This window comes from Chenopodium quinoa, unplaced genomic scaffold (assembly GCF_001683475.1).
Source record: "Chenopodium quinoa cultivar QQ74 unplaced genomic scaffold, ASM168347v1, whole genome shotgun sequence".
NCBI classification, from domain to species: Eukaryota; Viridiplantae; Streptophyta; class Magnoliopsida; order Caryophyllales; family Amaranthaceae; genus Chenopodium; species Chenopodium quinoa.
Window position 1 is genome coordinate 2,841,027 of NW_018744790.1, and position 12,826 is coordinate 2,853,852.

The 12,826-nt window shown below is 28.6% G+C and overlaps 1 protein-coding gene across 1 annotated transcript; it reads left to right on the forward strand.

Annotated features, from left to right (window-relative positions):
- Positions 1-6,291: 6,291 nt before the first annotated feature.
- Positions 6,292-12,065, forward strand: LOC110703825 (protein FAR1-RELATED SEQUENCE 5-like). The gene is made up of 3 exons (XM_021881608.1): positions 6,292-6,382; positions 9,000-9,994; positions 12,057-12,065. Exons 1-3 carry the CDS (start codon positions 6,292-6,294, stop codon positions 12,063-12,065), a joined length of 1,095 nt encoding a protein of 364 aa, XP_021737300.1.
- Positions 12,066-12,826: the final 761 nt, after the last annotated feature.

Here is a 12,826-nt window from a genome sequence, read left to right on the forward strand (position 1 = left end):
ACTAACGGCCCCATCGAGCTTTTAAAAAATTCACAAAATGCCATTAATGACTAACGGTCGTTAACTCCGTTAGTCTTTAAGAATAAATCTTGACATGTGTCATTATATGATTGGATCATTTTAATTATTTATTTTAATTAATAGTGGTCATTTTAACCCTCTATGGATACAAATTAAGCTCGAAATTGACAAAAAAATAACGTAAATGCTCCGTTTTGTGTGTTGAAAAATATTTCGATTAGCGTCTCGTTATTTTTTAACCATCAAAATTGATCGGGTAAGGTTTAGTGGGTCATTTTGACCCTTTATGGATACAAATTAAGCTCATAGTTGACAAAAAAAAACGTAAATGCTCCGTTTTGTGTGACGTGTCATTTTTTTAAGCATCAAAATTGATCGGGTAAGGTTTTGGGAGTCATTTTGATTCTTTATGGAAACAAATTAAGCTCGGAATTGACTGAAAAAACATATATGCCCCGTTTTGTATGTCGATATCGTAATTTTTTTTTCGAAAAAAATGTGAAACGGGGTATTTATGTTTTTTTTTTTTTTTTGCCTATTTCGAGTTTAATGTGTACCCATAAAGGATCAAAATGACCCCCAAAACCTTACTCGAACAATATTCGTCACGAAAATCGAAAAAAAGTATTATTTTTATTCATTATAATAAATAATTATTGTGTATTAATTTTAAAAAGTAATGGCATTTGGTGAAATAATTTTCCAAAGTAATGGCATTTGGTAAAATAAGAATTGCAATAACGGAAAACTAACGTCCATATGCTATTAGTGGCACGATGTGTCATTGTATTGTTTGTCAGTGGCATTTGGTAAATTTTGAAACTTTGATGGCATTTGGTGAATTTTGTAAGTACTCAGTGACATTTGGTGAAATAGCCGTAGATTTTTTGGTCTAAATGTTGTCGGAGTTTATTATTTTTATCAAATTGTCGCATATGGTTAGCTTTTTTTACCAAATTGTCGCTAGAGTAAGTTTTTTTACCAAATTGTTGCTAGGGGTCTTTTTTTATTTACCAATCTAGTCAATTGGCCGTTAAAATTAATACACTAGGGTCATTAGCCCACTAAATAGGGTTTATTGGTAATAGCCCATTTTAGCTATGTGTTAAAATTAAATTGATTCGACTTGAAATGATAGTAATTTGAATCAAATTAAGGGTTATATGCTAAAGATGCATGAGATTTAATAAGGACAAGGGTACGGGTACAAAACAGATACAAGAAAAACGTCGATAAATAAATAAATCTAATAAGTTCAGTGAATGTGATATTTTTTTCTAGTATATAATTGCTAAATTAATGTTGTAATTCTCTATATAATTTAGATATCATCCTGTGCATTGTAAGGTTGTTTTGCTAGTATATATAAATGAGCTTAATTAATAATAGATTATAACAAATTAATGTTGAAAAATGATATTATTAGTCTTTTTTTTTGGTGAAATAAGATTATTAGTCTTATTACCTCAATAAAAAGTGAGGTTGCTGAAAAAACAAAACTTCCAACTTTGTAGATAAAATGCCAAGAAACTCATTGTGATCACGTATATGAGTTGATTGCCCTTTAGGAAGGGCAAATTAAGTTTGTTCCCATTTATAATCTGCAGACTCCATAATTATCCCCTTGTAGAAGCTAAGAATCATTGTCCCGGCTATGGCTATGATGCTCCTAGAATTTGGTTCATTGGGATATTCTAGCTCGAGTATGCAAGTTCAAGTTCTCCATCCTAATTTAACAAATGGGAAAAAAAAAATCAACAATAATTTATCTCCTAGCTGACAAAATTGCAATGATAATGTCACCAACTATTGACCCACCATTGCATAGATGAACGACATAAGATTTCTAATTTCAATCTATACTATTTATTAAAAGACGTTTTCTAAAGATGTTTAGGTGTCACGTGGCACCTTCCTTAATCAATTGAATATTTCATTCACGTGCTTAAAATATATCTTGGTACAAGATTTGAACCACAACCTTAAGTTTTAAAAATATAGTGTTATTAGCTACTAAGTTATTATCATATTGTATATCATTCTATTAAACTTAAATATAAATAAAGATTTCAATCATGGAACTAAAGCAATAACTCGGGACATCGTACGAGCCTAAAACTAGTTTTTTATATTATTATCTGCTTTTAGTAACTTTTTAAACCATCTTTAAATGTAAAACTCAACTTTGAATATTGACACAAAATGAGTTGTTTTTCACATCCAATGGAGATATGGATGAAACCCAATCCACTTCTCACTTTAGCAACTCATGTGATGTTTAATAATATTCCAATGGTGAAACTCTATTAAGTATCCTAATTTCACTTTCCACTAGGGATGGCAATGGATCTGGACCCGACCCGGATCCGTGGATCCAGATCCGTTTTTCATGGATCTGGGTCTTAAAATTTTGGACCCGATGGATCCGGGTCGGATCCGGGTCCTACTGACAAAAACGGATCTGGATCTGGGTCTGGACCCTAGACCCGGATCTAGATCCGTGGACCCGTTTTTTTATTTTTCCTATTTAAAAAAAACTAAAATTGTTTTTTCTTTATTAAAAATGTTGATAATGTTAGTAATGATAAAGATTAACCCTTTTCAAGAGATGAATTTTGGATGCTCATATTATATACATTATCGTTGTTTTTCACTAACTCATATGTAACATCGTATTTTTTTGTTGTTTATAATTTTAATTCAAAATATGAGTGTATAAGTTGGTTAATTTGGGGTTGAACTTAATAACCAACAACGTAAGTTTGAAATAAATTTTTTGACCTGAACATTACATTTATTGCAAAAAATTAGGCAAAATATATTGGACCCGTTTTGGACCCGGATCCGTTGGACCCGATGGATCCGGATCCGGGTCTTCATTTTCTAGACCCGACGGATCTGGATCCTATATACAAAAACGGATCTGGATCTGGGTCCATCCGCACCCGGACTCGGTCCAGATCCGACCCGTTGCCATCCCTACTTTCCACATTATGGCCTACCACATCCATTTTTTTTTTTGTTAGAGATTGTTGTGACTAGAAATTAAATAAATAAATATTAAACAAAAATTATTACGGAGTATCATATAGATAAGGGCCTACTTATTTGTCAATTGAGGCTCAAAGATGAGTATCTAAACTAGTTAGTAACTTATTGGTATATTGATAAAGCTACCGGAGGGGGAGTCATTCGAAGGGTTGATGACTCTTGGTACATTTTGTTTTTTCGCAAATACAATGTTGCTAATCCTCTTGCTATAGAGTTATATGCAATCAATGATTCGATGGACTCACATTGCAAAGGAATTGGGAATCAAGAAAATTGAAATTGAAAGTAATGCAAAATTGTTTTGCACCATGCTCCTCACCACAGGAGGAAATCTGTACCATGAGCTAATTGTGACCATCTACGATGTTGCTGGTCTAAGAGCTTGTTTTCTTCAGCTTAATTTCAGCTCTTCTGCGCTTGTGTGGCTTTTCTTCCTCCTCGCTAGCTCATTTCCTAACGCCATATCAAGGGTAAAACCAATCTGCGAATTTGATTGACAAATATAAGGTACCCAACTTAATTAAATGAGTCAATTAATGTGTGGATAATATATGTGCAATATATGTACAACTGTACAAGATATGTACAATATGTGTACAAAAATAGTATGATAAACATATTTAAGTTTAATTAAAATCTAATAATCACAAGATTGGTAGGTTCATCACTGACTAAAAGTGACTTGAGATATCAATTAGAATATCACTTGAAACAAATTATGAGGATGTTGTTTTCTATGCCCTCTCCTCATCTTCATCTTGTGGGAGGAAATATCTTTGCTATTAATTTTTTTTTTTACCTCAAATAATAATCACAAGATAGAATCCAATAATGATTACAAAGAGTCCTATCAAGTTGTAAAACACATGAACATAGTATTATGAAAAATTTGCTATTTTTTATTTAATCTAAATAGTGCGCATTATAAATATAATCTATTTACCATCCCAAATTGGTTGAGCTCGTTCAAAATAAATGGGCTAAGTATAGCAACCATGACGAGGGTAGCTGGGTTAAACATTACGGTAAAAAAGAGTTGTTTTCCGCAATGCACCATGTAGTCGAAATCATCATCAAACTGGAAGAGGTAATTGTCTAAAAAGTAAATAATAAAAAAAAACCCATAGAAATTAGATTACTATTCATCAAATAAATATATATTTTTTTTCTTTGAAGAAATCAAATAAGCATATTTAGTAACTTATAGATTAAAAAAAAATCAAATTTAAAATTACGAGGTAGAACATCATAGAGCTCTTAATCGTGAAATCGATATGCTGATATTTCAAGTTCTGATCCATAATTGCGGCATATATAACACATTGGACCGCTTACATTCCTAATATTAGTTCTGAATCTGGGCGTAGCATTCCAATAACTTTCTCTACAATACTCATCGAATCATACATATTGAATTAGATGAGTTAATTAATGTTCAATCGACACATACAGGGTACCCAAACTTAATTAAATGAGTTAGTTAATGTGCGAATTCTATATGTGTAATATATGTACAATATGTGTACAAAAATAGTATAATAAACATATTTAAGTTGAATTAGGATTTAGTATTAATTTATTTAAACCCACTTGAAAAGATTGTGGTTCGCCACTACTGCTGCATACTGTTGTACTTGAAGAAAGTTCCAAACCCATACAAATAGATAATATAACTAATCACTCCACTATAAAATTATAAATAACACAAAAACGTCAAGTTAAAGAAAACTTGTATTACTTTTGATAATTAATTAAGAAAGTTTTAGTAGACATAAAAGATTTATTTACTGAATTTGCCCACAGAAATCACAAAGAAAGCTAACCCGACCACATGCCAAGTGAGTGTAGGACTAGGTGTCTGCGCCTCATTAGGTGTACTCTTTTTCAAGTACCTAACATCTTTTTTAAATTTATGTTAAAAATTATTGTACGTAAACTATGTTCATCGACTACCTCTTAAAATTTAAAATGCATGATATAAGGAGCCACAGATATGTAATGTCAGTTGATTAATTTACCTTTAATCAAAGAATATTGCAGGGGGATAGATGAGAGTAGCAAAAAATAATCAGTACGCAATAACTGCACGAAAACTCCAAATTCAATTGGGCCATTACTATGATTATCGTAAAATATTGTTCTTCCAACTCCACATTATTTTCAATTTATATGCTACTTCACTTGATCAATTGACTTTTTATACATGGAGTAGTTGACTTTTTTATATGGAGCTATTGGGATTTGAGACAGGTGACCAATGGAAGAGTGTGATGTCTAACACTTTGGCATAAATCATTTTTTTTAGAAATCGTATATACGTACTACTAAAAGCAAAACAAAAAAGTCACTTTTCAATGTTGTATTAAAAAACAAAGCGTTTTGCGTGAGACTGGACTCACGTGAGTCCGGGCTCCTTAATTAAAAAGGCGCGGGCCTGATCAACCCGACCAAAGCCCGCGCGCCATTTTATAAAGTGTCTGAATATTTCGTTTTCATCATTTTCATAAAATTTCGTGCGCCGTCATTTACTGAAAATTTCGAACGCTTTCATTTCGTCGAATTTCAACCACTTCATTTCCTCAAATTTCAGAGAATTCAAATCTTCAAATTTCATAAAAAAATGGAGAAATCAAACAATAGAATAATGATTGAAGGAGATTCTGATTCACCTATAGAATCAATTTCTAGCTCAATTACTGCTGAAAAAGGTACAATTTAGTTCATAATTTTGATTGTATATAATTTCGAATCATATATAAGAATTTCAAATTACATAGTTCATGATTTCATATTGTATCATAGTGAATTTGAAATATGAATTTCTACTTATAATTCGCATGCAAGCCAAATTGAATTTCAGATTGTAGTAAATTTCGATTTAACATCAGATCGTATTTAAATTCGAGTTAATTTCGACTTATTATATGCAATCAACGCCAATTGAATTTCAGATCGTAGTTAATATCGACTTATTATATGCAATCAACGCCAATCGAATTTCAGATCGTAGTTAATTTCGACTTATTTGAAAATCAGGCTTAATTTATATTCCAACCGAATTTGAAGTCAGGATTAATTTATATTCCAATCGAATTTGAAATCAGGATTAATTTATGTTTCACGAATTGTATATATTACATGTCGCAGAAAATTAATTTTAATTTAAATCCAGTTTTTTTGATAATTTTAGAGTGAAATTCAAATATACTAACACTAATGATGAATGCAGTAGATAATGTAATTTTAGGAGACAATATCAATGAAGAAAGAGATGACGAAGAAAGAGATGAAGATGTTGCAAGTATAATAGGTATACTGATAATTAAATGTTCTGTAAAATTATTAAATGCTCTGTAATTTATTGATGTAATTACAGACAATATAATTCCTGACTAATATTATCTGAAACCTGACTGAATTCATTTTATTCCTATGGAAACCTATTTCCTAAAAAAAATTATATGGAAATTAGTGAAAATAATGTAAACCTGACTATAATTATTTTAAAACTGACTATTATTAACTTAAACCTGATTATCATTTTCTATTTCCTGTTTAATATTATTTCTTTTCTTTCCGATTCCTATAATTTCTAATTATCATTATCTATTTCCTGACTAAGATAATATATTTCCTGACTAATATATTGTAATTTCTGACCAGAAAAAAATTTCTGATTTGATAAAAAATTAAAATTTCTGTATGCTATGATATATCTGAATATTATTATCTTAAAACTGACTATCATTATCTGTTTTCTGACCAACATTATCTAATTCCTGACTAAGATATGCTAATTCCTGAGTATTATAAATTTAAAAATATTTAATTATTGTATATAATATTGATAATAAAATTCCTGACTATTATTATCTTTTTCCTGACTAATATTATCTTAAACCTGAATGAGTTAATTTTATTCCTGACTAATATATTGTAATACCTTATCTAAAATATCTAATTCCTGACTAAGATATGCTAATTCCTGAGTATTATAAATTTCAAAAAACATTAACTACTTTATAACGTCATACAAAACAAAAAATAAAATAAAATCATTTAAATTTAAAAAAAAATTAAATATTACTGAAATGTTATGTTTTTTAATTCAAATATAATAAAGTGCAAAACATTAAACATAAGCTACTAATAACATCCTCTATTTTAATTCTTTTTTCCTCTCTACCTGGTTGGCTTGCCTCTTCTCTTTTTCTCTTTCTCTTGTTGGCTTCTTCTTCCGCAAAAATTAAACATAATCCATCAAGAAATTCAGCCCAGTCTTGCACCATACCATTGTGAAAACCATAACCATTATATCTCATAATGCATATGCAACCCACCATTCATTTGAATTATGATTTCTTCTTACTATTTCTGGAATCCAAAATTTGTAATACCATAATTCATTATAATATTTACATGTACAATTAATCATCGCCTGGGCTTTGAAGGTGCACCTAGGGAAAATATGCATGCATAATATCTCTTCAATAGCTAGTGCTGGATGTGCATCTTCTAAGGCATCAATTAGGTGTGCAATATGATTAGCCATCTAAAAAAAAAAAACACATAAATCATAACAAAACAAAATAAAATAAACTAACAAATGTATGATAATAATATGAAAAAAATATACCTTTTGTAGTAGCAGTAGTTATATTCTTATAAAATTAATTAAGATTCAAACTGAAGCAATTTATAGTTTTATATGAATTTTTTTTCTTCTGAATATAGTTTCTTGTACACTGTGGTTTCTTATATATAGTGTTTAGAATGTGAATTGGTGCAGTGTTTTGGAAGAGGGAAGGTCATGCCTTTTCAAATATGTGTTTTTCATTTATAATTAACCTCTGTTCTAGTAAATACATTTAATTTTATTCAATTAATTTTATGTTTGGTAAATGATTTTACGTGTTTTTTGAGTGTTTATGTTTTGGAAGAGGGAAGGTCATGAATTTTCAAATTCTAATTCTTGTATGTAATAATTTTTTTTTTTTTTTCTGAATATAGTTTCTTGTACACTGTATTTTCTTTTATGTAATGTTTAGAACGTGAATTGGTGCAGTGTTTTGGAAGAGGGAAGGTCATGTCTTTTCAAATATGTGTTTTTCATTTATAATTAACCTCTGTTCTAGTAAATTCATTTCATTTTATTCAATTAATTTTATGTCTGGTAAATGATTTTACGTGTTTTTTGAGTGTTTTGAGTGTTAATGTTTTGGAAGAGGGAAGGTCATGACTTTTCAAATTCTAATTCTTGTATGCAATAATCTAACAGACTATTTTTTATCTTAAACCTGACTATATCATTTATGTCCTGAGTAATTTATTATCTATTTTCCTGACTGAGATAATTTTATTCCTGACTATTATAATCTAATTTCTAATTCAAACAATTTTTTGACTATTTTTTGAGTAATATTTTGACTATTTTTTGTCACTAAAATTTGATTAATAAAATTGTTTCAATTTAATTTCTGATTGAAACAATTTTATTCCTGAAATATACAATATAATTTCTGATATACTCAAATTAATTCCTAATCAAAACATTTTAATACCTGACATACAGAATTTAATTCCTGACAAAACAAATCTAATAAATGACAAAAATAATCTAATTCCTGAAGATAATGAACAATGAACAACATATAATCAGATACAAATATTATTATTTCTGAATGATATAATTTTATTACTGATCAATATTACCTGTTTCCTGATTAATATAATCCTAAACAAGACTGGGATGATTTATTTCCTAACCAGTATTTAGTAATTCCCGATTTAAATAATCTATTTCCTGACTAAGACATGGTAATTCTTAAGTATTATAAATTTAAAAAATATTTATTTACTGTCTATAATATTGTAATTACTGACAAAAATAAATTATGATATGTTTCATATGTATACTTTTGTTGCAGATTATTACAAATATGACAAGGATGAAAACATAAGTAAATGTCTCGCAAGTTATACAGTATCAAACTACAATGAGGGATATGTGTTATACAAAGCTCATTCAAGATCTGTTGGTTTCAGTGTCAGAAAATTAACAAAGAGAAGAGATACCAATGATAAAGTGTATGAGTTTTATTTTAGATGTTCTAAGGAAGGACATACAAAGGGTAAAATGAAGATAGCAGGTGAACAAAATTCTGTGGAAATACCCATATTGGGTAAAACTGATGCAAAAAAGAGAAAAGATAGGGAGGTAAATGAAACAAGAACTGGATGCAAAGCCCATATTCGTTTCAAGAAAAACAAAGAAGGAAATTTCGAAGCTGTTACACATGAGTTGGAGCATAATCATGAATTGGTTATAGCAGTTCAACGACATCATCTAAGATCAGGAAGGCAAATATCAGCTCCAATGGGTGAACTAATTGAGAGCATGATTGAGAGTGGTATTAAACCAATGGATGCTTATAATTATATAAGTAATGAAGCTGGAGGAGAAGAATGTGTAGGTCATACTAAGAGAGATCACCTTAATTATGTATCAAGGGTGAAAATGAGTATGGTTGAAGGTGGAGACATGCAAAATGTATTAGACACCCTTCAAGAAAGATCATATCAAGATCCCTCATTCTTTTATAGATTGAAATTTGGAGAAGAAAATAATGTTGTGAGCTATTTTTGGCGTGACTCCCAAATGCTTGAAGATTTCAAAGCTTATGGTGATGTTTTAATCTTCGATAAAACATACAGAACAAACAAATATGGGTTGATATGTGCTCCATTTGTTGGTATAAACAATCACTGGAAAACAACAATGTTTGGATGTGCATTCATAACTGATGAAAAGACTGATACATTTGTTTGGCTGCTTTCAATCTTCAAAAAGTCAATGTGTGGAATTGAACCAAAATCAATCTTCACTGATCAAGATCTTGCAATGAGCAACGCCATACCAGAGGTAAGCAGTTTCAGCTTAATATTTGTATTTGTATTTTATATTGGGATATGTTTTGTATCAAATAAAATAATCTTGAATTTTTTATTTAATTCTTGATAATTATAAACTAACTATATAATGTTTTATCTGAAAAAAGTATTAAGCCTGACTTAAATCAATCAATGCATAAGATAAAACACATTATATCTGACTGATATTTTCTAATTCCTGTCTAAGTTATACGTATTTCTGAGTTAAAAATATCAAAATAAACATTAGTTAAACTCTGAAATATTTAAATCCTGACTAAAATATTGTTATATCTAACAAGAATTATTTTATGTCTGACCATAATATACGAATAGACAACTAAAACTTTATATCTAATTTATACATTTTAATACCTGACTAATAAACTATTATGCCTCACAAAAATAAATTAAAAACTAATGGAGTTATTTAATATCTGACTTTAACTCTTTAATACCTGACATAAATATGTGAATTACTGCCATGATTTATATAATATCTGAATATAAAATGAAATTATTTGACTTCTGTCTAAGTAAAGACTATAACTTTACTAATACCTAATAAATATCATGTAATATCTGATGAAAATAATATTAAAACTGATGAAGAAAATAAATTTTATAATTGACATTATATATTTAATATGTAATTAAAACACTTTAATTCCTGACTAACAAATTGTTATGCCTGGCAAAAATAGATTAATAACTGACATGATATATATAATATCTGACTTTGACTCTATAATACCTGAAAAAAATATATTAATTACTGCAATTACTTATCTAATATCTGACTATAAGAAGAAACTATTTGAATATCATGTTATTCCTTATGAATTTCATGTAATTTCTGATCAAAATAATCTAAAAACTGACTAACATATTATTATTCCTGACAAAAAGAGATTAATAACTGACATAAATCAAATAACACTAATTAAAGTCTGAAAATATTTAATTCCTGTCTAAAATATAGTAATATCTATCTAGAATCATTTTATATCTGACTTTAATATAAGAATAGCTGAATAAAATTTTATCATTCCTTTGAAAAACACAACAAAAATAATTTTCTGAGAGATATGATTTATTTCCTGCCCTAAATAATATAATACATGAGTAAAAATATAATAATCGTGAAAGAAATAATATTATTTCTGATTTTTAATACAATGGAATAACTTAAATCACCTTAATTCCTATTATATGAAACTATTAATCTATTATCTGACTATAATACTTTAAATGCTGACTAGTATATTATTATGCCTGAAAAAACTAGAAGAATAACTAACGTTAAATATATAATATCTGATTGTTGCTCTTTAATTCCTGACTAAAATATTATTATTCTTGAGTAAAATATTATTATGCCTGACATAAATCAACCAATCCAAAAATGTAACAACTGACTAATAAAACCTAATTCCTGTCTAAGTTAAGCTTATTTTTGAGTTAAAAATATTAATTCCAAAACACTGATTAAAATCTAAATATATTGAAATACTGATTAAATTATAGAATTATCTGTCAAAAATTATCTAATATCTGACTATAAAATATGAAAACTGAATTAAATTTTACAATTCCTTACACAAATACAACAAAAATAATTTCTAAGAAATATGATTTGATTCTTGCCATAAATAATATAATAACTGAGTAAAATAAAAATAATCCTGAAATAAAAAATATTATTCATGATTAAAAAAGCATGTTAATTCCTGCATAAATTATTATAATTCCAGACTAAAATAAAACTGTTCCTGATGAAATTAATCTAATTTCTGAACGAAAGAATTATATTCCTTATTGAGATAATATAGTGCAATTATTCAAAAGTGTTTTTTCATTCACAAACATTATGTACATAAAAGAAAATTAACAAAAACATAAGTCCAAATTAGTATATATTTCTTCATAATATTTTGTCATACTTATGACAATGCCTTACAAAAGTAAATGAACACTGTCACTTTAAACTATATATGATCATAACAATTCTATACAAAACATTGCTTTTTAATTAAAGAAAAACATATTTACAGGGCATTTAAGCTAGCCTAATCTTCTTCTGCGGCCCTCCAGGTTGAATAGCTTCCTCTCTCTTTCTTTTCTTACTCCACATATCTTCCTCATCCCTAAATAGCCATCGCAACCCATCCAGAAATTCAGCCCAATCTTGAACCATTGAATTATGAAAGCCATATCCATTATGCCTCATAATATCAGTTGCAAGCCACCACCTTTCACTGGCCTGCCTATATCTAACTACATGAGGAATCCAAGTATTTAAATACCATAATTAATTCCAATGCCTACAAACACAATTACACATCGCTTGCGCTCGAGGGGTGCATTTAGGAAAAATATACATGCATAAGATTTCAGGAACAGATAATGCATGTGGAGCATCCTCTAGAGCAGCCATTAATGAGGGTCGTCTATTGGATCCATTTGAAATACTACATTACATATCTTACAATATACTTGAATTCGAATAAAAATTGAACAAAACTGATAAATATTCTTTGTTGAAAAACTGGAAATGGATGGGTTTTTTTAACAAACAGAAGAGATATATGAAAGGGTGTTTAGATTTTTTTGAGAGTATGATGTTTGAAATACTTTATTTATATCAGTTTTCACTGTGCGTTTTCCCAAGTAATTAAATTCTAAATCAATCAATTCATCATTTCCTGACTTTTTATCTGGCCACGTAATAATACTCAGTCCTAACATAAAATATTATTATATAATTACTGTTTATATTTCTAATTTCTGATAAATTTAAACCATTATATGAAAATTTAAATCT

Bases quoted from the DNA above. Each gene is read 5' to 3' on its own strand.
- LOC110703825 (XM_021881608.1), top strand. From the start codon at position 6,292: ATGAATGCAGTAGATAATGTAATTTTAGGAGACAATATCAATGAAGAA. The intron at 6,383-8,999 runs GTATACTGATAA...CTTTTGTTGCAG, and splicing joins AGATGTTGCAAGTATAATAG to ATTATTACAAATATGACAAG.